Below are 25,374 nucleotides of genomic sequence, written 5' to 3'. Positions count from 1 at the left end.
GTACCACGTTTACTATGACATTAGCCACAGAGACCCACAGAGAATCAGCATAAAGGAAATCCTCCCGAGGTCCCTGAGATGAGAAGGGATGCCCCTTCCACCTCCAGGAGCCTGCCTCCCGCACCAAAGAAGCTGCCCAGGACCCTGGGATCAGGGGACAGTGCCCCACCCTGAGGGGACATGTCACAGCAGGAGCAGGTGACATGCAGACAAACAACACGAGCGGGGGGCAGCTCTGGAAGGCCCGACCTCCACCCGAGAAGCCCAGCGGAGTGGAACCAGCAGGATGGGGCCCCGTGTCTCTGGGGGTTGTCCCTCGGGAGAGGACCGGCAGTCCTGATGACCGCAACCAGCCCTGGGGGGCCAGGCAGAGCGTGTGCCCACCCATGCAAGTCCTTACATCCTGTTCCGACACGTAGACAACAGGCCCTGGGGGTCCGGGGGGTCCCGGGAGTCCTGGCTGCCCCACTCCATCCTTCCCTGGGTCTCCCTGGAAGAGAAAGCCAGTGATCCACACTTGTGTTTCCTGTGGGGGATGAACTGCAGCTCGGCTGGCACTTGGGAGGGCGCCCGCTGCCCACGGGGTGTGAGGCGGTGCCTGGGGGCTGAGCATAGCGGTCTTGAGAGCGCCCCCCAACCCCAGGCAGGGCAGGCTCTAAGCTTGGATCCCCACCCCAAGTCTCCAAGGCTGCATGGGTGGGCATGGGGCAGAGGACAGCAGCCCTGGTCCTGCCATGCACCGGCCATCCCGTCCATCAATTCCCACACCCCCACACACTCACTTTCTCTCCCTGAGTCCCCTTTTCTCCTTTTGGTCCCTGTGGAGACAGGAAGGAAATAGTTTACCATAAACAGAACATGTGCCCTGCTTCCTGGAGACCCCGGGCCTCTGGGACTGGCCTTGAGTGAAGTCGTGGCGTTCTTCTTGACCGACCACGTGGGACCTGGGGTGGGGTGTTAGCTATGCAGGAAACCCCTGTGGCAGCCTGGACTCCCAACTCACGTCCCACAGAGCTGGGGTCTCTGGTCCCCGTGGGGACACTGAGATACACGCTGGGGTGCCAGCTCTCATCCCTGTGTGGCGACCTTGGGGGTGTCGGCCCTGATGCCCTGGGAGGTCACTTACCTGTGGTCCAGCTGCACCCTCTCTGCCTGGGAGCCCGGGGAGCCCAGGTGATCCGTCTGCTCCAACTTCTCCCTGCAGGGACACAAGGACAGCATACATGTTAGCCAGGGCCCGGCGGACACTGTTTCTGGGAGGCACGGTGTCTGGGAGCTGGCCAGGCCGTGGTTTCTAGGGGTGATTCAACCTGATCAGCCTCCTTGGGGGCACCATGGGGGCAGGGGTAAGAGGCCTCTATGGCAGAACTGGGATGGGAGGGAAAACCTGGGGAACCTGACGGGGGTGGGGATGGGGGTGGGTAGGAGAACGATCTTGCGCCTGGTGTGGACCAGCCAAGCCCTGACCTCAGCCTGGGGGCCCCTCCCTGTTCCCAGACCAAGGCTGCTCACTGTGGATTTCCTGATCCCGAAGAAACATTCTTACCTTGCTCCCTGGTGGCCCCACGGCTCCAGGATCCCCCTGAAGTGGACAAAGGGTTTTGTGGGGTTGCGAGCACTGCCCACCCGCTGGGCGGCATCCACCCCTCTTCCAGGGAACCACTCAGGTGGTCCCAGACCGCAGCCCCAGCTCAGATCTGAGGGCTGGGACCCCGTGCCCCCCACACGCAGAATCCCAGCCTGGATGGTGCGGCAAGCCAGGCCACTATGCCCCTCTGAAGAGCAGCCGCACTCAGGGGACTGTCACAGCTTTAGAAAGGTAAGAATTGCATCCTCCTTAAAAAGCAATTCTTAAAAAAAAAAAAAGCAATTCTTTGAACTGTCCCAAAGGCTTGCAAATCAAAGCAGAATGCTCCAAGGGACTGGGTGGCGGGTAGGAGCTGACAATCAGTGGACCCTGCACAGCCGGGAAGGCTTGTATGCTGGGGGTGGGGGGCCACTGTCTTCCAGGGACAGAGAGAGGGGGCAGAGCCAAGTGAGGATGACCAAGAGAAGCAGCCAGGTTCTGTCCAGCACCACCCACTGCCCTGGGTACCAACAGAGCCCCACTCCCTCTCCCCTCCATCAGCACAGACCTCGGACATGTGGAGCCAAGGGTCTGGATTCCCGCAGTCAGAAAGATGGCAGGGCCACCACCCCCTACCCCAGCCCTGGGCACCTCTTCCCCATTAGATTTTCTTGTATCTTGCAAATCCCCCACGAGGAACTCCAGGACACTGAGGAGTGGCCCCTGGCAGCAGTGAGCACCCCCAAGCTAACAGATCTCTTACTGACCTTGACTCCGGGCGTTCCAGGCGGTCCCTGTGGGGGGCAGAGAAGGAACAGGGCCCAGTCAGGGCTGCTCCTGCCCCTGACGGTGCAGCCTTTCCCCATAAGAAAACCAGCCCCTCCTGTGCTCATGACTTTTAAAAAACATGGAGGAAAACGGCATTTGTCAACAGGGACCTGCACACCCCCATACTCCCAGAAGTGGTCTGTCCTTGGTACCACGTGGTGCCCTGCAGATGATGAGCGTTGAGTCCCCCCAACACAAAGAGACTTGCACTTTATTAATGAGAAACAAAGCTGCCATCCAACTGGCTGTTTAAACCTCACTCGAGGGTCTCCATCACAGGCCGTGGAACAGCCCACGGACCCCTCCGGGGTCAAGGGGCACTGCAGCTCTGTCCCTGGACCTAAAGAGGAGACCCCAGCCCTTGCGACCCTGCCTGGTAACCTTGGCTTACATTTCACCTGATGCCAAGGCTGCCAACCACTACTGCCCCAAACTAAGCCTCTCTGCCTCATAAAGGGGAAGGTACCAACTTAAAGGGCAACACTGCTCTACTCCCCAGTTAGCTTCTGTCCAGGTGAGGACCCTCAAGCGGCGGTCCCCAGTGCAGGAGGCCTGATCCGCCACCCCCTCGCTGGGCTGAGGCTCCAAGGGCCCAGCTGGCCACTGGTTCCAGGCCCCCCAAGCATCCCCAGTGGGGTCTGTGTTGGCCCCTCGGGCTCCTGAGGGAAGGGAGCCCCTTCTCTGCCCATCCCAGGTGTCCTGTGCCCTGGACGAGCCCCTTGCACGTCCGTCTGGTCTAGGCCCCGGTTATCGCTGGACACCAGGCTCTCAGCTGGACCTGATCCTGACCAGTGCACACATTGATGGCATGACGAGGTGGAACAGCATAGGACTGGCCCCATCTTGATTTAATTAAAGTTCTGCTCAGGTCAAAAACGTGCCACAAAGTCAGAGCCATAAGGAGACGTGGGTGGGCATTTCTAGGAAGAACCATCTCTAGGGCCCAGCCTGCCATGTGGGCATTCAGCGGCACCACCAGTGGCACTTCTCATGCTGGAGACTTAACTCCCTCCCCGGTGGCCTGAGGTGGACAGTGTCCTGGACGCAGGCAGCTCGCCGCCCCTCACGGGGCTGTTCCTGGTGCCCACCAGAGGCCAGTCCCAGGGATGCCCTGCCCCTAGGAAGTCCCATCCCCAAGCTGACCATGCCCAGCTCCGGCGCTTACCTGCAGCCCGTCAGCACCTCGGGCTGTTGACCAGAAGACATTCCCGGAGCCTTCCATGTCATCCTGGAGGAGAATACATGGTGTCTTCTCACAGGAAGGGACCTGGGCCCAGCCCCCGGAGAGGGTGGATTCTCAGGACGGGGGTCACCTGTTGCAGGGCTCCTGCTGGGTGGGGTCCCGGGACCCCAGACACCCTGGGCTATAAAAGTCCCCCCATTCCACACTCTGAGACCGACCTGCCCGTCCTGGGTGACACGGCCAGGGGCTCCCCTGTGAAGACTCCGCCCCCCGCCAGCCAAGACAAGCCCAGGTAGGGGCGGCGCCACTGTGGCCCCAGCAGTGCGGGTCAGTGTGGGTGTCTGACGGCATGGGAAGCCAGGAGCAGCGGGTACTCACAAACCCCGCGGCGAATCCTGGGCCTGGGGGCCCCGGGGGGCCAGGCGGCCCTGGCGGGCCTGCGGGTCCAGGGGCTCCTGCCAGGCCATGCTCCCCAGGAGCGCCGATGGGGCCAGGGTCTCCCTTGCTGCCCTGTGCAGGTCGAGAAAGTTATCACCCTCAGTTCCGGGTGTCGCTAAACCCCAGGCACCCCAGCATTCTGGGTGCCCCGGCCTCATCCTGCCTATGTTTTCCTCTGAAAAGTCAGAGCCCAGCAGGGGCTGCGGAAATCCCATGGCACCTTTGTGCTGACCCTACGAGACCCTGTCCACTTAACATGGAACTACTGCCAAGTGAGAGTCCCAGACGGTGCCTAGGACACTCCTCCAGGCCCTCGGAGCTCAGCGTGCGAGAAGGGGAAGCTCCACTAGAAGGAGCAGGCAGGGGGGCGGTACCCTGTCATCATAGGGGGAGGCCGGGGGGCAGCCACTGGAGCTCCTGCATCTCACTCTGGATACTCGCTCGAGTGTGCTCTCAAGTCCGAGTGGCTCCCGCACCTGAGCGTCTAATTCTAGGGCCTGGGGTCTCAGCTACAGTGGACCCAACCTCACCTCTGCTGAATTTCACCCCCGGCTGTGCCTTTTCCCTCCCTGGAAACCTCACCAGCTTTTCCTGGTTATCGCTGAAGCCTGTACCTGTGCCCGCAGGTGTGTGTGTGTGTTTACACACCTGCATTTCCATTTTGAAACCCATTCCAGGCTCCTTCTGACCATCTGTCTAATCGCTTCCCAATCCCACCGCCATCCTCCCTTGCTCCCCACGGGTTTGCCCAGTGGATGGGCCTGGAGCTTCACCACCTAAGCAGCATCCTGGGAACAGGCACTCACACCTGGGGAGGCTGTGGGTCAGTGTCCACCCGTCCACCTCACACCTGGGGAGGCTTCGGGTCAGCGCCCACTGGTCCAGCTCACAGATGGGCTGGGGCCTCGGGGAGGGGGGCACAGATGTGGCCATGGGGGTGTGGCCCCCCCCGGGACCAGCTATGTATGAGAGCACTCGGGACCTGCTCTGGACACACTGGGGTCCCAGCAGCAGCCCCCTCTCCCCTGCAGTCCCCTTCCCCCTGCAGCTTCTCTCCCCACAGGCCCCATCCCCCCTGCAACCCCTCCCCCTGCAGCTTCTCCCCGCCTCAGTCCCCCTCCTCCCTGCAGCCTCCATCCCCCCTGCAGCCCCCCATCTTGTGGGTTTGGCTGGGTTACTAGCTCCTGAGCATATCTGCTCTCACGCCATCCCTAGACTAGAGCTTGGGTAGAAACGGTTTTGCAGGACAAACATGGCACCTGCTGCCGGGAGGTTCAGAGCTGGACCCCACGATCAGTGCCTGGGGGTTGACTCTCCCGGCCGCCGTGCCCCCAACCCACACCCTTGCCCGGATCCATCCCGCTCAGGTAGAACAGCAGCACCAGGCTTCATCCGTACCTTGGGTCCTGGGGCGCCCACCTCACCCTGCAGGAGGAGAGAGCAGTTACTCCACAGTCGGACCAGGAGCTTCATCCCAGCCCACCGACTTTCTCTAAAATTTCGAGGGTCTCCTCGTTTCCCTTGCGCAACCCTGGCTCTTCCTGCCATTGTCCCCCCATTTCAGGTGGGAATGGAGGCTCCGGGGGAGGCTCAGTCATGGAAGGGCAGAGGTGACCTCGCTGCCCAGTGGTGAACACCGCCCCCTCCCCCACACACACCCAGGAGGAGAGGCCTTCTAGCTCAGTAGCTGCAGAACTCTGAGCACAGAGGGTTTCCCTAACACCGGCTCCTCTGCTGAGCCTCAGATAGCCAGGTTCTCAGGAAGGATCGTGGGGAGCGTCGTCTCCATATGACTGTGTCGGCTCCTCCCCAGATCCACCCCCGAAAGCCACGTGGAAACCACAGGCCCAGCTACAGGTCTGTGCAGGCTTTAAGCTTCTCTGTTACTGATGCAACCAAAATACAAACTTGAAATAAAATGTTCAAACCAAGTAAAGCGTCAATATTCTTCAAAACCCTTAGGCCAATCACTGTCATGAATACATAACATGAACAAGGGCCTGGGTTTTTACAGGAGCCCCAGCAGCTGGTTCTCAGCCAGCAAGAGAACCCAGGGCTCCCCGGCTGTCAGGCTGTGATGACCACAGCTCCCAGGTGGACTGAAGTCCTACCGCTACTGGCCTGCCATTTCTCTTCCCTGGTGACCTGGGGCATTGCCATCCAAACACCCACACGCTATGGAGCTAGGTCAGCACCCCGGGCACTGGGGGAGGGACTTACAAGGCTGCCTTTCTGTCCAGTCAGTCCTGGTTGTCCGTCTTTTCCTGGAGTACCTGGGGGTCCCTGGCGAGAGAGGAGCAGAGTGTGGGCAGATGGAATTCAGTCACCGAAAATAATTCACGGGTCAGCAGATGACCATCTGTGTGTCCATAGGTTTCCTAGACAACACCTGAGACACTCCTGGCCACGCTCTCGGGAGACCCGCCTATGGAGCACAGTTGAGGGCACCTGAATAACTTTGATCAGGTTTTTATCTAATTCTTCCACGTTTTTAGTTTAATTTGAACTGTCAGTCAAATTGTGGGGGACAAGCAGGGCGGCCAGCCCCACAGGGAGGGGGACGCCTCAGGGGCTGAGGTTGAGCTGCTTGCGGACTCCTGGCTAAAGGTCCTCAGGCCTTCTGCAGGACAACCACAAGACACTGTGACTCTGTCCTGAGCACGTTTCTGGTGACAATCAGGCTGCACACACCTGGTTCCTGTGACCCAGCCTCAATCGCAACACCCCTGGGCACCCGCCTGGCCACGGTGCAGTGTGTCCTGTGCTGGGGGCTGGGGCAGAGGAATTCTGAGGACCCTGTGCATAGCAAGTCGGCCAAACATGGGTCCCTCTGCATCCCCTGTTCTCCAGGCAGCAGGGCCCACTCCTGCCCCATGAGAGTAACCCCTGGAAACGGCCTCTGCCAGGCCAGCTGACCTGCGTGTGGCCAGGGAGGTGAGCGGCCTTGCGTACAGTCACCTGCAGCTTGGCACCCAGAACCATGGGGCTGCCCAGTCGGGCCCCTCCCACCCAGAGGGGCACAGAGAAAGGAGCCCCCCAGGAGGATGTGGGGGGTGGGGAGTACAGAGCTGTTGAAGGGGCTGTGTGCCCACATTCACTGTCCCTCGCAGGCCTGGACGTGAACAAGGGCGGGCGAGAGGAGGCAGGCTTACCGGGGGCCCCGGAAGCCCAGGCGGCCCATCCCTCCCAGGCACGCCAGGCAGGCCTGCAGGTCCAGGGACATCCGAGCTGTTCATCCCAAAGCGGCCTGGCTCTCCCGGCAGGCCTGGGACGCCAGGGGGCCCCGGGGGGCCGGGGAAGCCGCGAGGGCCCTGGACATGGAATAACACAGCATGGTCACTGCACACAGCACCGGCTGCAGGGTGCCCCACCAGGCTTCACACCACACCACAGGTTCCCCTGAGCCTGGGGACAGCGAGTCGCGGTCACCACGGCCAAGGGACACTCACGCGGAGGCTCTCCAGGTCGCCGCCAAAACCGGAGCCCTCCATGTCGATGAAGGTCTGAGGAAAGAGACTGGGTCAGAAGGAGCCCAGGCCGCCCACCTCCAAGAGTCACTGGTCAGGCAGCAGCCCGGCCAGCGCTGGGCTTTCCTGAGCCATGCAGGACTTTCCTGCTGCCCCCCAGCCCCACTGCATAATGACCCCCATGGGGGCAGGAGCTGAGTCTCCGGGCCTGGACGCCCCAGGGAGGCCGGGTCTGGACTGAGCAGCATGGTCTCAGGAAGCCGAGGTCTGCGGGTGGGTGGGAGGCCCCTCTGCTGGGACAGGGCCGACCCTGAGGTGGGAGAAGCAGGACTCACCAGCCTGTCGGGTTTGAAGGAGGGCCCTGGGGGCCCCGGGGGCCCCTGGGGTCCTGGGGGTCCCCTCGGTCCGACTCCAGGATCCCCCTGTGAACAGAAGACCCAGTTATATCAGGGTGCATGCCCCCACATTGGATCAGGGTGGAGAACAGCTCACGCCCCCCCACCACCCATCCTGGTTACCACTCACCTTCTCGCCCTTGGGGCCCACGTCTCCTGGGGTTCCTGGGAAGCCCTGTGGCCCAGTGTCCCCCTGGAAGACAGAGGTCAGGCGGCTCGGTCAGGAGAAGGCCTTGTGCCTTGCCCCCGGCCGAGCCACCACTGACACATGGCTGTGTGCCCACACAGCAGTGCACAGCAGACGCGGTCGGGTCCCCGGGGAGGTGGGGATGTCATGGGGGCTGCAGGTGGGCACCACCGGCCTCGGAGATGTGAGCCCCTCCGGGGAGCGGCGCCCCACAGAGGTGACCGCAGCGTCCCATGAACACCAGGCTGGAGGGCGGCACCCTGCCCATCACACGCATGCTGTGGGGGCACCGAGGACAGGAGAGCCGCGTGTGCACGGCCCGGGTGAGTGGGCTGAGGTTGAGCGGCCTAAATTGCCCTGTGTGACTGAGTGTCCACGTCCAGGGCTCTCCTGATGTGAGGCCCAAAGCACCCTGATCCGGGAGCTAGCTAGTCCAGTCATTGGACCCTGGATTCCACACACACACACACACACACACGCACACACACACACGCATACGCACACACACACGCACACACATGCACATGCATCCCGCTCTGCCGAGGCCCCTGCCACGACTGAGCCGAGCTCTGGTCTCAGGTGGGAAGAGGCTCCTGCAGGACGTCCCCCCGCCCTGTCCCTCTTGAGTCTCTCTCGAGGCTGTGAGTCTCCCTTAATCCCATGAGCCTCGCCAGGCCTCCTCATCACCATTCGCTGGTCTGTTGTTTCCTAAATCTTTATCTGAACCTTCATGAGTCATTTTACTCTGCTTCTTGGAAATAGCATTCGATCATTTTTAAAATGCAAACAGGTTGATGAGCCTGCCGTTCCTGCTGCGAGCGTGCTTCGTTTTCTCCACGTGCCGTGTTCCCTACCCACATCCAGGCTGCTCCTCTGTCATCTGTCTTTTCCTCTAGAATCGGAAGCTTTACCTTTCATTTCTTTCCTTTTCTCTGTTCCTAGTAGTCTACACATCTCAATCCACCTGCTTAACTTTATGTTTTTCTATCAACAGGTAAACTTATATTTTGTTAACAAAAGGTAAGTTTCATTTTCAAAATATTTTGAAATCTCTCCAGTAGGCTGAGTTCAAAGAATCTCAGGGGTGGGGAAGTGGAGAGCCAAAGGCCTCCTGCAAGCATCGCAGGTAACACAAGTTCTGAACGAAAAGGCAACTTACGGGCTTCCCGTCTTCGCCAGGATCACCCTGGAAGGCAGGAGAGAACCATTAGTGACAGAAAATTACAGCCCTGACCCCACCCTGAGCTGAACATGGAAATGGACTCCAGGCCCCCAACCAACCCCCAGTGTGCTGACTCCCACGGGGCTGGGAATTTTCCGTCTGCCAGGGCACTGCGTCCACGCCCTCTGGCACCACCCCTGCTCCAGCCACCTTCTGGCTCCACTCGGGGAAGGAAGTCGCAGTCTGGGTCCAGGACCTGGTGCCACCCCTGCCCCAACCCCCCCAAGCCCCACCCCCAGCTAGACAAAGGGGAGATGGTACTCACGGGCTCACCATCCCTTCCAGGGGTGCCGTCCTTCCCCGGGGGGCCCGGAGGCCCGGGGGGTCCCTGTGGTCCGGAAACAGGCTGTCCCTTGTGGCTGTCTATGGCTGGGCCTGCAGGGCCCTGGGGGCCGATGGGGCCGGGGGGGCCCTGAGCGCCGGGCTCTCCCTTCTGCCCCTTTAGGCCTCGCTGAGGACAAAGAGAAGAGGGAACAGGCTGGGAGGGGAGGTGCACACACACTCACCTGCATCCCTGGCGTGGCCCAGGTCACCCAGAGGGCACAGACAGGCACAGTGGACAGGCAAGGGGACATGCAGACTGGACATGCTTGTGGACACACAGCGGGGGCTGCCACGGTCATGCGGTCTGCCAGTCATCACCCACCCCGCCCACAAGCTCTGACTGGGGGCCTCCCCAGCCGTGGATGTCCAGTACTGCTGGAGACCCCGATTGCGGTTACAGGATGGGCCACAGAGGGCAGGCGGGAGCCAAGAGCTCCACCAGGGTCCCCAGGGAGTAGGACCCCAGGGAGCGGGGTCCCAAGGAGCAGGACCCCAGGGAGCAGGGTCCCCTGGGAACAGGTCAGGGGCACTGGCTGTGCTGGGGGCCCTGTGGTTCTGGGTCAAGGACGCCTCACCTCTTTCATGCTGCTCCCAGGGCTCCAAACACTCTCGTCCCACGTGCTGACCGTGCCCAAGCTGGGGAAGGTCTGAGCTGGGGGAGGCAGAGGTGGTCGTCAGACCCTCTCCAGGGCTGCCCGCCCACCTGGCGCTCAGCCCCGGCCGGGTTCCCCGAGGATACACTCTTCTCCAGATGGAACCATCTGAGGGTTGGTGGCACCCCTACGACCCTCCTCCCCTGAGCGCCAGGCATCTCCGGGGAGCAAGGGCCTCTGAGGACCTGACCCACATGCGGGAAGTCAGCACTGTTCTGTGCGGTGACCCAACCCAGGTCTCCACCGGCCCAGCCATGTCCTTGTGGCTTCTTTGGGGAGATGGTGATGGTGGGCATCCGAGGACCTATCGGGGGTCTGCCCACAGGTCAGATCTGGTCAGATCCAGCCTCGGCCTGAGAACCCACCAAAATACACAGAAGAGTGGGTGTGGAGTGAGCACCCGCGGCAGGGATGCCCGCGGTGTGGATGCCCGACCCCGACACCTCAACCTGCTCGTCTCCCCGCCCGTCTGCAGTTCCTCTCCACTGGGTACAGGATGGTGCCCCCCGCTTTGTGATGGACAGCATTTTTGGGGTGACCTTTAAGGCTGCTCCCCAAAGCTGTCACCAGATGTGTCTGCATCACAGAGTCAGTTAGAAAACGGGATTCAAGCTGCGCTCTGACGTCCTGCCTCCTGAGGGTCTGCCCTCGCTGGGTCCTGATCACGTCCTGACAGAGCTGGATGCTGAGCCTGGAGCTGGATGGGACCTGGGGCCCCTGAGCTGACCATGGACTGGCCCACTCAGGAAGAGCTTGCCTTTCCAAGGTCCCACAGCACTGAGGGCCATCTGTGCCCTTCCCAGAAGAAACTGGGGTCATGATCTCTGTGCCCATTACCCCTGTGCCTACCTGCAGCCACTTCTGGGTTTGCCTTGCTCAGTAAGGGAGCCACCCAGTGCCTGCTGAGGGCCCCATCACCCCAACCACCCCACCCCCCCACCCCGGGACTCACCAAGTCACCAGTTGACCACTAGAGGGCCCCCACACACTGCCCAAGATGGCCCGGGGGGGGGAACCCTCCCTAGGTTCCCTGGAACCCTAGATGCAGACACATCTACTAGTGTCAGCATGGTTTCAGGCAAAATTAAAATCCCCGCCTCAGAAAACATTTAAAAGCGTCAAAACATCGCTCAGAGAAAGTAAAGACCTAAATAAGCCAAAGGAGAGAGATCCCTGAGTGCGGGGGTCAGAAAACTGGACATCAGCTGACGTCCAGGCCCAGCCCCACACCAACCTGCACTGTCAGTGAGGATCTAAAATTCATACAAAGTATGAAGCACACAGAACACCGAAGTGGATTCGTGAAGGAAGAGCAAGGCTGGAGGATCCACACCACCTGGGCCAGGCTTATCCTAAAGTGGTCAGCCCCATGTGAAATGACTGTGGAGACGCTGAGACAGGGTCCCTACGGAGCAGTCCAGAAACGTGCATGCACGCGCACAGTTGTGCTCAGCAAAGGCCCCAGGGTGACGCAGACGCAGGGAGACGGTCCTTCCAGCAAACGTGCTGGAGCCCCCTGCAGAGCCGCATCCGTGGGTCACAGCCCCAAGTGAAAATCTAAAACTGTGCCAGTCTCTCAGACATGACACCAACACTGAGACCCATAAACAGAGACTGATACGGGGCCTTCCCTGGATGTCCAGTGGTTAGAACTCGCCCTTCCACTGCAGGGGTGCATGGTCAGTTCCTGGTCAGGGAACTAAGATCCCACGAGCCGTGCATGCATGCTAAGTCACTTCAGTCGTGTCCGACTCTTTGCGACCCTATGGACTGTAGCCCATCAGGCTCCCCTGTCCATGAAATTCTCCAGAAAAAAATACTGGAATGGATTGCCATTTCCTCCTCCAGGGAATCTTCCTGACCCAGGGGTCGATCCTACGTCTCCTGCGACTCCTGCCCTGCAGGCGATTCTTTACCACTGTGCCACTGGGGAAGCCCCACAAACCAAGAGATGGGGCAAAAATTAAAGAAAAGAACAAACAGATAAATCTAATCTCATCAAAGTTACAAGCTCGCGCTCTTCTAAGTCACTTAACAAAATGAGAAGGTGAGCCCCAGACTGAGAGATTCTCCAGGCGAGGAGGCGTGTCCAGAGTACATGAACTCTCAGGAGCGCTGTGCCCAGTAAAATGAAGGCGTAAGGTTGGGAGAGATTCCTCACAAAGGAAGACACAGGAACCGCAGGTGTGCCCACAAGAAGATGCCCCACAGTGCCCATCATCAGCAGGATGCAAACTAAAGCCAAGGAGACACAGCCACACCGCTGTCGGGACAGGTACAGCAGAAGGGCCAAGGTGCCAGGCACTGGTGGGGACCCACACCCCAGGGCAGTTACCTGGGGCAGCTGCCGTGGCAGTGCATGGCAGTTCCCTGTGACATACACTCCTTCCACTCCACCCAGGTGCTGACCCATGGCAAATGGAAGCATGTGGCCACGGACCCTGCACACAAACCCCATGGCCACCTTTCTGTAGCAGCCCCAAGTGCCCACCTGCCCAGAGAAGCTCTACTTGGCCACAAGACGGTGACTCAGAACACTGATGCTGAGTAAATGGATCAGACAAAGTCCTGGATTTCCTTTAAGAAGTGCCAACAACTGCAGCGACAGAGCAGGTCCGTGGCTGCCCGGGAATGGGGGTGTGGAGTGGGGGGGCCTGCAAAGGGGCTGACAGAGTCGTCATGCCTTGCCTGGGGCGATGGTTTCAGGGGTGGACAAGTAGGTTGAAACTTCTCAAATTGTGTGTTTCAAATATGTGCAACTTCACACACTACTACGTATAAAATAGATAACTAACAAGGACCTACTGTATAGCACAGGGAACTCCACTCAACATTCTGTGATAACCTATATGAGAAAAGAATCTGAAAAAGAATGAATAAATGTACACGGATAACTGAGTCGCTATGCTGTATACCTGAAATTAACCCAATGATGTACATCAACTCTACTTCAATAAAATAAAAAAAAATGTGCAGTTTATGATACGTTGATTATACTCCAAAGCAAAGGCAAACCAAAAAATAAAGCCAGACCCATCATGGTGCTATCAAGGGGTCTGGGACGGCCCTGACTGGGGCTCTAGGCCCCAGAGCATAGCAGAGTAGGGACTCGCGATGCTGGGGCTCTGGCAGTACCCTAAGTGGCTCTGTGACAAATGGAACAAGCACATGTGCCCCGAACATGGGGTATGAACAGTGGGACCTGGGCACAGTGGTCAATTCTCTCGTCTCTTCTTTCCTGCTTCTAAGTTGGCTGCATCAAACATGTAATATTTCAGTAATTTTTAAAAGTGATAAATGCTCTTCTCCAAAATAAAAAAAAAAATCTATACAATTTTCTAAACCTACTAAATGTTGCAAACACAGCTCTATAGGTGTCTCCCTAAGACCCCGGTTACCCATCAGACACTGACCTGGGCACCGTGGTGAGGGACTTTGGAGATGTTGGTAACTAAGGAGCTGACGTCAAGGTGGGGAGTGTGTTCTGGGTTATCGGGGTGGAACCCAGTCATCACATGAGGCCCCCAAACAGACGAGGAGGCAGGAGGGGAGGTCGGGGACGCAGAGCAGGAGAAGGACCACCCCCCACCCACCCCCCCCACCCCCCCGCCACCGACAGGGCTGGGCCAGGGCCAGAGGAACACGGTGGGAGTGGGATCCTGCCAGTTCCCTCAGTGAGAGGAAGCCAGTCTCCCTGAAGGGAAGGCAGCCATGGGCACAGTACAGGACGAACTTCCCCCAATACGGTGAGGGAGCCCCAGCCCTGCCACAAGAACTCACTCTGTGGGCACCTGTCACACTGCGACGGGCGGCTGTGCATGAGCCCATGGTCCACTTCCCAATGTGTCCCGCGTGCCTGGGCCTGACCACCCTCTGGGCCCAAATGCTGCCCACCTTCCCAGAGGTCCAGTCGAGGAGCATTTGCCTTCCCTCAAAACCAGCTCCCGTGTTCTCCCGGTGAGGCCCTGCCCCCAGGATGGTCCTGTAACCCCCAGGAAAGCAGGAAACAGGGAAGACCACATCCGTGGGGCAGCAACAGGGCGGGGTGGGTGCGGAGCCCCCAACAGTGGGGAATCCATGCCACAGACGGGAGCCCCTCACCTGCCACGCATATGGGCCCACATACTGCCTGCACATGCACACACCAGGGACATGCACAGACCAGTAACACACACACCACTAACATGCACACACCAGGAACGTACACACACCAGGAACACACACAGCCGTGAACACGCACTCACCACCAACACACACACACACGCCACCTCGGCAGGCTTTACCTCCTAATGAGGACACCGTGGTCGACTCCTCTACTTCCTCAGTTCTTAAATCCTCCTCGTTGCCGGCTCCGGCCAAGGGTGGAGAAGTGACTGGAGGAGCCTCGGGGAGCCTGGGCCCCAGGGACGCGCCCTGGTAAGAGTGGGAAGCAGCTCCGTTATTCAGTGACACGTGTGGCCCGCACGCTGTCAGGCTTACACACATTTGGTTGTAAGATGAGATTTTACAAAAGTTAAGAAGAAACCATCAGGGACTCCATCTCGGGCAAGAAGAAGCTCCAGGCCACTCCAGGGCCACTTTCTCCTGAGCAGCTCATGCGGTGGGGGTTCTCCTCACCCTGAACCCCCATACCTGGAGGGATGGACGAGAGCCTACCCTCCCTCATCCCCTATTCGGAGCCCAGGATGGCCCCTCGGAACTCAGGGAGCCGTGGCTCCTGCCTGTGGTCTTGACAGTGACGGGCTCGTGGCCATCATCATGCACCAGAGGAGGCATGGCAGCACGTGTCCTCAGCAAGGACCCGGCACCCAAGGCCCAGTGATTCCACCTGCCCCCCATCCCAACCCCAAGGGATGAGGCCGACTCTGCCCTGAAAACTCTATTCCGGGTTCCCAGAGAACCTGGGGCTTCTACGGCTCTGCCCTGAAAACCCACTCCAGTATTCTTGCCTAGAGAATCCTGTGGACAGAGGAGCCCAATGGGCTGCTGTCCATGGGGTTCCACAGAGTCGGACATGACTGAAGTGACTTAGCATGCATGCATGCATTGGAAAAGGAAATAGCAACCCACTCCAGTATTCTCGCCTGGAGAATCCCAGGGACAGAGGAGCCTGGTGGGCTGCCATCTATGGGGTCGCAGAGTCGGACACGACTGAAGTGACTCAGCAGCAGCAGCAGCAGCCCTGAAAACTCACTTCCCTACCCCAGGGCCCTCAGGGCTTCGAGGGTGAGTGCACAGGCACAGGTAAGATGCTTTCTGCACTCCCTGTCCGCGCTTGGGACGCGCTCCCTGGGGATACTGCTCCGGAGACGGTGCTGGTCACGTGCCCGGAACCACTGTTCCCATGAGGCTTGTCTGGTGGGCGAGCAGCCCCCACGGCAGACACAAGGCCTCCCTTGCAGCCAGAACCCTCTGATGTGGGCGAGGACCCATGTCAGTCGGTCACGCTGACACCCCAGACCCCCTGGGCATGGGAGAGCAGAGGCCCTGAGAACCACGGAGGGCACACAGAGGATGCTGAGCGACTGAGCATGCCCAGGACCAGGTCAGGCCTGCATAGCGGCTTCCGCACGGCCCCCGCGACTCCTCCCCATGGCCTCGGCCGGGTTTTGTGGAGCTGGAGCTGGCAGGGCCAGCCGGCTAGTTAGCACACTGCAGGCTGGATGACACCCTCTCTGACCCATCCCCCGGCAATCTGTTGAGAGGCGGCATGGCTGCAGCACTCGACACCTTAGAACCAGCATGGTGGGGACACTGCAGTCTCCGTGGTTTGTGCCCGGGGGCCCTGGGTAGACAGCTGAAGAGAGGACAGGCCATGTGACAGGCAGGGATGCTGTGGGTACCACCCACTGACACTGTCCAGGGGTCTGCCAGGCGCCAGAGCCAGCACTGCTCTAGCAAGTGCAAAGCCAGGGAGGCCCCAGTGCCCCTGGAGTCAGGGGGTCCGCTGACCACTCACCCCAGGGCAACTCAGCACTCCACCTTGTCACAGCTCTGTGACGTCCGAGCCCTGGAGGAGATGACACTAGTGGTGGCGTGGGGGTGGGACACACGGTGGGTCCAGACAGGAGAAGGGGACATCCTTGTCAATCCCGAGATGCCCCAGCCTGTGTGCTATTCCAGGCAGTGGGGGCTACACAGCAGGGTCACCCCTGGGTCCCCTATGACCCCGTGAGCTGACAGGAGATGCAAACACAGACACCCGAGGAAGGCCTGGACCAGACCCCAGGCTGGAAAGGACATTCCCTCCCAGGAGGGAGCACAGATCGGAAGGTGCAGCCCTGACTCAACCTGAGTCCAATCCCCCATCTCCAGTGGGAATTTGTTCTGAGAAGTTGCACACACGTGTGCACAGGTGTGCCCGACGCCTCATCCACAGGCCCCAGCACTCACCAACTCCTCCCGGAGATGCTCCTGGGTCTCCATGAGCCCACTGCCCAGGTCTCCGGATGCCTGCGGGGTTGACAGGGAACAAGTTGATGGCTGAAACCCCCAGCCCCCGGGAGCTCAGGGTCAGGGGGAGGGCAGGCCACGAGGAGGTCAGCCAATCATCGACAAGGCTTGTGTCCATCAGACTTCTTAGGATGAATGGCCTTAAGGAAATCAATGTGGCCCCTGGTCAGACACCCAAAGACCTTCTTGGAGGGTATCCCTTCCTCTCCTGTCCCGGGACACTATCCTGGGAAGCAGCCCGGAGGGGAGGCCCCACACAGGGACCCTCGGGGCTGGGACACGGCTGCAGGCCCCACTCCCTGGACCGGTCACTGCATGTGGCTGGACCATCTACCAGTTCACAGTGCTGGGCTCACAGGAGCTGCTGGGACCTGGGGTCACCCCAGGGACACAGGTCTTCTGCCCATCTGTCCTTCACACAGAGAAGTGGTGTGTCTTCTGCCTTAGGCCCCAGGGACTGTGTGCACGCATACACATGACCGCACACACGCATTTTTTGCTCTGGCAACTACCAGTGACGCTATCACCCAATGGGCGCCCCAGGCATGATTTTTAACTTTTATGTTCCATGCCTGTTTCTATGTGGAAAGCTCCAGGCAAGGGAGGCTCACCTGAGGGTCCTCAGGGTGACATTATGGATAGATAGAAACGTGATCACAGGTAACATCCACCCAAAGGGGCCACTGTCAAAGACCCTCTCTTGTCCCAGTCATTTTGAGGCTTCCAGGTTAAGACCCACCACACCCTGGCCTGGGCCTCTCCTCCCACGGAGCAAAGGGGAGGGAGGAGGAGGAGGGGGCCCCCCGCCCGAGCCAGGCAGTGGTCACTCACCCCATCATCATCGTCGTCCTCGTCCTCGTCCTGGCAGTGGCGGGGGCTCACCCGAGGATCCCTGCGCAACCTCAGCTCTGAGATCAGACCCTGAACACAGAGGGAGGGAAGGGTCACCAGGGGTCCTGGGACAGAAGACCCCAACTCAGGCCGGGCCCAGCTCAGAGCCAGGCATGTCTGAGGTCAGGTCCAGCGGTGACACGGCAGGGGGTAATGTCACAGCAGGTGACACCACCCACTCCCTCTCTCTTCCCAAGGATGCTCATCACCCTCTGGGTGGTGCCACACACTCCCTCATGTGGTCCCAGTGCTGCACCGGGCGCCTGGACACAACATGAGCAGAGAAGAGGTCATCGGAGCGCAGTGTCCCCGGAGGCAGTGTCCCCTCGGGGCGTGAGGCAGACGGCACTGGGCAGGGGGAGGTCGGCGGTGGCAGGCACCTGCTGGGCAGTGTCCTGAGTCATGAGTGTGGACAACAGCCTGTGGAGAGGACTGGGATCCCCACTCTGACAGGAAGCCTGAGGCAGGGCAGGGCCACGGCCAGGGATAGCATGATGGCCGAGGACCTCAGCCCGGTCACACTGGGGCCTCCACTGCGAGGCGTCTTGCTCCCAGAGGGCGATGCGACCGCAGGTTCTGAATCACAGTCGAGATCTCGAGCCCGTGTATGAGGACACGGGATCCAGGCCTTCGGTATTCTTTCTAGACGCTCTCCTGCCTGGAGGTCCTGAACGGTCACAAACGTTTTTCTGCTATTTCTTTTGTTTTCTACTTAACATCTTCGTCCATGGGGATGAATCACGGCATCTTCTAAACAGAGACCACAATGCATTGCTTCTAAGAGACACATTTTCACAGCTCTTAAAAACAGGCCAGGCCTAGGTCAGGAGCTGGTACACTTCCTGAGTCAAAGGCCAGATGCTGACTGTTTTCAGGCCTTTGTCACTGCTGCTCTGAGGATGTGTCGGGACATGAACCAGTCTGTGGACACTGGACGCAGCTGCTCTAACCAGACTGTGTGGGACACTGAAACGTTCACGCATCACAAAATGGTCTTCTTCTTTGGTTTTTCCCAACCACTGGAGCTCATAAGAGCCTTTCGAGGTTGCGGGCTGTTCAAAGACAGGCAGCGGGCGGGATGTCCTGGGGCTGCACGCTCACTCGACCAGGTTACGGTTTTTACTCTAAATGTCCTTCAGACTCCCTTTATCACTGACCTCCGTCTCATGGCCCTCCTGCTCCCGCAGGACAACAAGCGACTAACACCCCGACTGTCCCCATGAGCCCTCGCCTGAGGGCTCCACTCTTCTCTCCAGGCTCAGTTCAGGCCACCTCCTCCAGAAAGCGCTCTTGGACTCCCTCCCAAGGATCAGCACCTCCAAGGGCCAGGTCTGCCCAGCTCCATATTTCCCTCCCACTTCTCTACTTTCCCTGATAGTGAGGTCTGTGTGTGTACATGTCATCTTTGTGGCACGTGTGCAAATGGATGTGCGTGTGTATGAGTGTATAAATGTGTCATGCAGGTATGCATATAGTTGTGTGTGCACCTGCATCCATGTGCTCGTGTGTATGTGCACACATGCATATGTGCACACGTGCATATGTGCACATGTGTGCGTGCATGTTCAGGCATAAACACCTGCTTCTGGGAGGCGAATGAGGTCAGCTGGGCCAGGTAGGGGGCTGAGGTAGACCCCCCATCCCCCAGCTACTGTGAAGTCCTCACATCCCCAGCACAACTCCCAGCCAGTCCTGTGAGGAGAGGAGGGGTCGAGGGAACAGGTCAGGGGGCAGGCAGGTGACTTCAGCTCCACAGTGCCCCACGACACCCCTTTTCTCAAGCAATCTCGAGGGCTGACCCAGGGGTAACTTTGGTAGCCCACTGCTGGGCTTCCCAAAGCTTCCCCTGCCCCACCAGCTGACGGGGGAGTGGGTACCAAGTCACCAGCAATGGTTTTCTATTGCTGGTCAGTCTCCGTAGGCAGCGAGAACAGTGCTCACTGGTGGGACTACAGGCCAACTTTACCGTTTTTTCCGCTTGACCACAGCTCATTCTAGAAGCTCAAGGGCAAAAGTGCCTATGGCTTCATGGTTGAGGCCCATCCAGCCTGGGGAGCCCGCAGCTCTGACCCCAACACCACAGCAGGAGGCGGCTCAGTTCTCAGATGCAGGACGCCCAGAGGTTCCAGAAGGTTCGGCAGGATGGCCTGGAGAGGCCTCCAGGGAAGCTGACAGCCCAGGGAGCTGGGGGTTGGGGGAGCGTGGGACAGGGTCAGTCCTGCTGTCCACGGCCCGTCCCCCGGCTGGCGGGTGGTTGCACTGCAGGGGCGAGGCGGCTGCGTCTTCCCGGACATGACTGGGCACAGAAGCGCCAGCTCAGTCTGAGGTCAGCCTGTGGCTCCAGCATTGCCGCGGCCACAGCTGAGCCCAGCTGCTTCTGCCCTTTCATACCCAACTCCAACCCCGCCTCCCTCAAGTCGCCTGTCGCTGCCCCCCAGGGCACAATGCCACTGTCTTTTTCGGGATCTTGAACCATCTGGCAGATCTCTGCAAGGTCCACAGTTAGGGTAGGGCTGGCCCCTCTTCACAGTGTCTGTTGGGGAGCCCAGGCTGTGTCCAGGGCTGGGGTCACTGGGGGGGACATAGGACAGTCTGACTGACGGCTCACGACTGTGCAGAGGGCTCAGGCAGCAGGTATTGGGGTCCCTGGCCCCGTGCAGTCCATGGAACCCAGGGGCAGAACCCAGCTGAGGATGCGGGAGGCTGAAAGGGGCTGCTGGCCCACCCATGGTTGGAGCTCTAGCCTGAAGACGGACGGGCCACCTGGCCGTGAGGAGGGGATGTGACGGGGGCAGTGATTGGTCCACTCTGTGGAAGGGTGTTCTCCCCGCCCGCCCCCTGAATCCAAAGATGCTCCAACCACCGTGGAGGGCGGTGAGCTGCCAGGAGTGTTGTGTGGAGGGCCTGTGTGCAGGAGGGCACACACGTGTGTGTGCTCAGAGCATGTGTGTAAGGGGGCACTGGCCAGGAGCAGGAACGCAGTGATTATACCCGCTCTCCTGCGTGGGCAGCACACACAGGCACCTCCACTCTCTGGGCGCCAGCGCACCACCGCCTGCAGGAAACACGAGCCTTTCTGGGCTTAAAAAGGTAGGGGGTTGGCCCCTGCGCTCGGGGCAGAGGCAGCAGTGTGTTAGGGATGGAAATTCTCAGCCTGCCCAGCTGAGGGTGCTGCTGAAGGGGGGAACAGGCATCCCCAAATGACAGAGAGTCATCAAGATTGAGAATCCAGGGGGAGGCACAAGGGACCAGAGGTTAAGATTCCAGAAATTCACACTCTGAACACCCCGGGGGGACACTGTGAGGCAGCAACGGAGGGACGGGCCACAAGGCTCCCACAGGTACAGGTCGGGGCACTGGACATCTGGACATGACCATCCCCACACTGATACTGTTCCGTGAGGCTAGGCTGCCTCAAGCGCAGGCCAGCAGGGCTCTGGCCCCCACACTGCCAGTCATCAGGGTGGCCGCCCAGCAAGAGGCCGCCGGACTCGGTTGGAATGGAGAGCAGAGGAGCCAGGCCCCCCGCCAACTGGCCCGCCCACTGGGGCTTGAGCCATGGTCAGCTGGGGAGCCATCAGTAGCCCAAAGGTCACCGGGCCCACTGCAAACGCTGGATAGACTTAACAGATGTTATGAAATTCAGACCATTTGAAATCTGTCCTGCCACGGCCTCACTAGGGGCCCCTGGTCTTAGAGCTGTGTGCAGACGACCACAGAGGCCATGAAAGCGTGTCCCTCATCACCGGTGCTGGGGCTACCTCCCTGGGACCCCTCTCTGGCAGCCCAGGGTTCTCTGGGCCCCCTGACTCACCCCTTCTGCTCCTTCTGGAAGGGCCGTGTCCCGGCCCCAGGCCATGGGGCTGAACACACCTGTATGGGGGGAGGTGAACTGCAGCCCCCTTGGAGCTGACTACCCTGCCTCACCCCCCGCTTTTCCTTCCTCTGCTGGCTGACCCCCAGGCTGCCTGTTCCCTTGTCACCTATTCCAGCTGTCACTGTGACTGGGCCACACCACCACTGTCCCATTCTCCACACGTCCTGGACCAAGGGGCATCTCACCAGTTTCCTGTATGAAGCCCCAGCTCCTGGACTACTTGCATGAAATTCTATTAAGAGCATCTCTGTCCCTATTTCTTTCAGGCAATGGCGTGACTACTGCAGGGCTATGAAGAGGTTACTTTACCTGTTCAGGTCAGTTCAGATAATTGACAGACGGGTATTGGGAGGAGCTGGTGACCGTGACCTTGAGTGCCCCGAGCTGCCCTCAGTCAGCAGCAGCACGTTTGGTGTGGCTGGACTTGGGGGCCACAGCAGGAGAACTGGGGGTGTCAGAGGTCACCAACACTTTCCCCGCCTGCTCTGCTACCATCCTCTGCTCTAAGCCTGCCCAAACCTAGTGTGGCCAGTGGGCATCTCTTCGCTTCAGTGGATCAATCACTTCTGAAGATCCAACCAGTCCATCCTAAAGGAAATCAACCCTGAATATTCATTGGAAGGACTGATGCTGAAACTGAAGCTCCAATACTTTTACCACCTGATGATTTGGCGCTTCTCATCGGAAAGGACCCTGATGCTGGGGAAGATTGAGGACAAGAGGAGAAGGGGATGACAGCGGATGAGACAGTTGGATGACATCACTGATTTGATGGACATGAGTTTGAGCAAGCTCCAGGAGATAGTGAAGGACAGGGAAGGCTGGCGTGCTGCAGTCCATGGGGTCGCAAAGAGTCAGACACGACTGAACAACACTTTTTTTATATAATGTGGCCAGCAGAGCCACCTGCTGAGGCAAATTCACAGCCTCCAGCACCATCGTCACACAACAGAAGCAGTGAATGTTCAACACGAGGAGCACAGCTGGGGCGCAGCCGGGGAAGCCCAAGCCAGTCCTGTCCTAGCCCAGTGTGAGTTTCAGACGAGGGTCCCGGGGTCTGAACAAACCCGTGACTAAACCTCAGCGGAAACCTGGGTAAAGAGGAAGGGGGCTTCATACAGAGAAAAGCAGACAGGCATGAGAAAACAGGGACATTTCCAACAAAGAGAAACTAAGTCAAGAAAACTTGACCACAGAGTATCTGAAATAGTTAAGAAAAAGAAAGGATGAGGTCAATAAACACTGAAAAAGCACTGAATTAATGTTTTAAGCAAAACACTGTAACAACTGGGTGGAATTAGGAATTTCCTAAGAGATATTTATCACCATTTAAGCTCAAGGACCACAGCGTTGTCTAACTCAATGAAACTGTGTGGGGCCACCCAAGACGGCCGGCTCATGGCACAGAGGCCGGACAGAATGTGGTCCACTGGAGAAGGGAATAGCAAACCACTTCATTATTCTTGCCTTGAGGACCCCATGAACAGTATGAAAAAGCAAAATGAGAGGATACTGAAAGATGAACTTCCCAGGTCGGTAGGTGCCCAATATGTTGCTGGAGATCAGTGGAGAAATAACTCCAGAAAGAATAAAGGGATGGAGCCAAAACAAAAACAATACCAGTTGTGGGTGTGACTGGTGATAGAAGCAAGGTCCAATGCTGTAAAGAGCAATATTGCATAGGAACCTGGAATGTTAGGTCCATGAATCAAGGCAAATTGGAAGTGGTCAAACAGGAGATGGCAAGAGTGAATGTCAACATTCTAGGAATCAGCGAACTAAGGTGGACTGGAATGGGTGAATTTAACTCAGATGACCATTATATCTACTACTGTGGGCAGGAATCCCTTAGAAGAAATGGGGTAGCCATCATGGTCAACAAAAGAGTCCGAAATGCAGTACTTGGATGCAATCTCAAAAACGACAGAATGATCTCTGTTCGTTTCCAAGGCAAACCATTCAATATCACAGTAATCCAAGCCTATGCCTCAACCAGTAATGCTGAAGAAGCTAAAGTTGAACAGTTCTATGAAAACCTACAAGACCTTTTAGAACTAACACCCAAAAAGATGTCCTTTTCATTATAGGGTACTGGAACGCAAAAGTAGGAAGTCAAGAAACACCTGGAGGAACAGGCAAGTTTGGCCTTGAAGTACGGAATGAAGAAGGGCAAAGGCTAATAGAGTTTTGCCAAGAGAATGCCTGGTCATAGCAAACACCCTCTTCCAACAACACAAGAGAAGACTCTACACATGGACATCACCAGATGATCAACACCGAAATCAGATTGATTATATTCTTTGCAGCCAAACATGGAGAAGCTCTATAAACTCAGCAAAAACAAGACCGGGAGCTGACTGTGGCTCAGATCATGAACTCCTTATTGCCAAATTCAGACTTAAATTGAAGAAAGTGGGGAAAACCACTAGACCATTCAGGTATGACCTAAATCAAATCCGTTATGATTATGCAGTGGAAGTGAGAAATAGATTTAAGGGACTAGATCTGATAGACAGAGTGCCTGATGAACTATGGATGGAGGTTTGTGACATTGTACAGGAGACAGGAATCAAGACCATCCCCAAGAAAAAGAAATGCAAAGAAGCAAAATGGCTGTCTGAGGAGGCCTTACAAATAGCTATGAAGAGAAGAGAAGAGAAGTGAAAAGCAAAGGAGAAAAGGAAAGATATACCCATTTGAATGCAGAGTTCCAAAGAATAGCAAGGAGAGATAAGAAAGCCTTCCTCAGTGATCAATGCAAAGAAATAGAGGAAAACAGTAGAATGGGAAAGACTAGAGATCTCTTCAAGAGAATTAGAGATACCAAGGGAACATTTCATGCAAAGATGGGCTCGATAAAGGACAGAAATGGTATGAACCTAACAGAAGCAGAAGATATTAAGAAGAGGTGGCAAGAATACACAGAAGAACTGTACAAAAAAGATCTTCACGACCCAGATAATCATGATGGTGTGATCACTCACCTAGAGCCAGACATCCTGGAATATGAAGTCAAGTGGGCCTTAGGAAGCATCACTACAAACAAAGCTAGTGGAGGTGATGGAATTCCAGTTGAAGTATTTCAAATACTGAAAGATGATGCTGTGAAAGTGCTGCACTCATAATGCCAGCACATTTGGAAAACTCAGCAGTGGCCACAGGACTGGAAAAGGTCAGTTTTCATTCCAATTAGAAAAAAAGGTAATCCCAAAGAATGCTCAAACTACTGCACAATTGCATTCATCTCACATGCTAGTGAAGTAATGCTCAAAATTCTCTAAGCCATATTGCTGAAGCCTTCAGCAATATGTGAACCGTGAACTTCCAGATGTTCAAGTTGATTTTAGAAAAGGCAGAGGAACCAGAGATCAAATGGCCAACATCCGTAGGATCATTGAAAAAGCAAGAGAATTCCATAAAAACATCTATTTCTGCTTTATTGACTATGCCAAAGCCTTTGACTGTGTGGATCACAATAAACTGTGGAAAATTCTGAAAGAGATGGGAATACCAGACCACCTGACCTGCCTTTTGAGAAAGCTATATGCAAGTCAGGAAGCAATAGTTAGAACTGGACATGGAACAACAGACTGGTTCCAAATAGGAAAAGGAGTACATCAAGGCTGTATATTGCTTATTTAACTTATATGCAGAGTACATCATGAGAAACGCTGGACTGGAGGAAGCACAAGCTGGAATCAAGATTGCCGGGAGAAATATCAATAACCTCAGATATGCAGATGACACCACCCTTAAGGCAGAAAGTGAAGAAGAACTAAAGAGCCTCTTGATGAAAGTGAAAGAGGAGAGTGAAAAAGTTGGCTTAAAGCTCAACATTTAGAAAACTAAGATTGGGGGCAGGAGGAGAAGGGGATGACAGAGGATGAGA

General features: G+C 57.5%; 1 protein-coding gene across 6 annotated transcripts in view; it reads right to left on the bottom strand.

The window, feature by feature from the left end:
• COL18A1 (collagen type XVIII alpha 1 chain) overlaps nucleotides 1-25,374 on the bottom strand; it is a 96,346-nt gene that overhangs the window by 12,873 nt on the left and 58,099 nt on the right. For all 6 annotated transcript variants that reach the window (XM_070466887.1, XM_070466888.1, XM_070466883.1 and 3 more), the window contains 19 exons: nucleotides 17,549-17,638; nucleotides 16,658-16,717; nucleotides 14,548-14,677; nucleotides 10,187-10,263; nucleotides 9,553-9,738; nucleotides 9,225-9,251; nucleotides 8,009-8,071; nucleotides 7,819-7,905; nucleotides 7,466-7,519; nucleotides 7,169-7,327; nucleotides 6,237-6,299; nucleotides 5,415-5,441; nucleotides 3,957-4,088; nucleotides 3,561-3,623; nucleotides 2,335-2,361; nucleotides 1,547-1,582; nucleotides 1,127-1,198; nucleotides 783-818; nucleotides 401-490 (listed from right to left, as the gene is read on the bottom strand). In XM_070466887.1, coding sequence (XP_070322988.1) covers nucleotides 401-490; nucleotides 783-818; nucleotides 1,127-1,198; nucleotides 1,547-1,582; nucleotides 2,335-2,361; nucleotides 3,561-3,623; nucleotides 3,957-4,088; nucleotides 5,415-5,441; nucleotides 6,237-6,299; nucleotides 7,169-7,327; nucleotides 7,466-7,519; nucleotides 7,819-7,905; nucleotides 8,009-8,071; nucleotides 9,225-9,251; nucleotides 9,553-9,738; nucleotides 10,187-10,263; nucleotides 14,548-14,677; nucleotides 16,658-16,717; nucleotides 17,549-17,638 — 1,479 coding nt within the window. The remainder of the gene's footprint in view (nucleotides 1-400; nucleotides 491-782; nucleotides 819-1,126; nucleotides 1,199-1,546; nucleotides 1,583-2,334; nucleotides 2,362-3,560; nucleotides 3,624-3,956; nucleotides 4,089-5,414; nucleotides 5,442-6,236; nucleotides 6,300-7,168; nucleotides 7,328-7,465; nucleotides 7,520-7,818; nucleotides 7,906-8,008; nucleotides 8,072-9,224; nucleotides 9,252-9,552; nucleotides 9,739-10,186; nucleotides 10,264-14,547; nucleotides 14,678-16,657; nucleotides 16,718-17,548; nucleotides 17,639-25,374) is intronic.

The sequence above is a fragment of the Odocoileus virginianus genome, chromosome 4 (genome assembly GCF_023699985.2).
Source record: "Odocoileus virginianus isolate 20LAN1187 ecotype Illinois chromosome 4, Ovbor_1.2, whole genome shotgun sequence".
NCBI lineage: Eukaryota > Metazoa > Chordata > Mammalia > Artiodactyla > Cervidae > Odocoileus > Odocoileus virginianus.
This window is presented reverse-complemented; position numbering and strand designations above follow the sequence as displayed.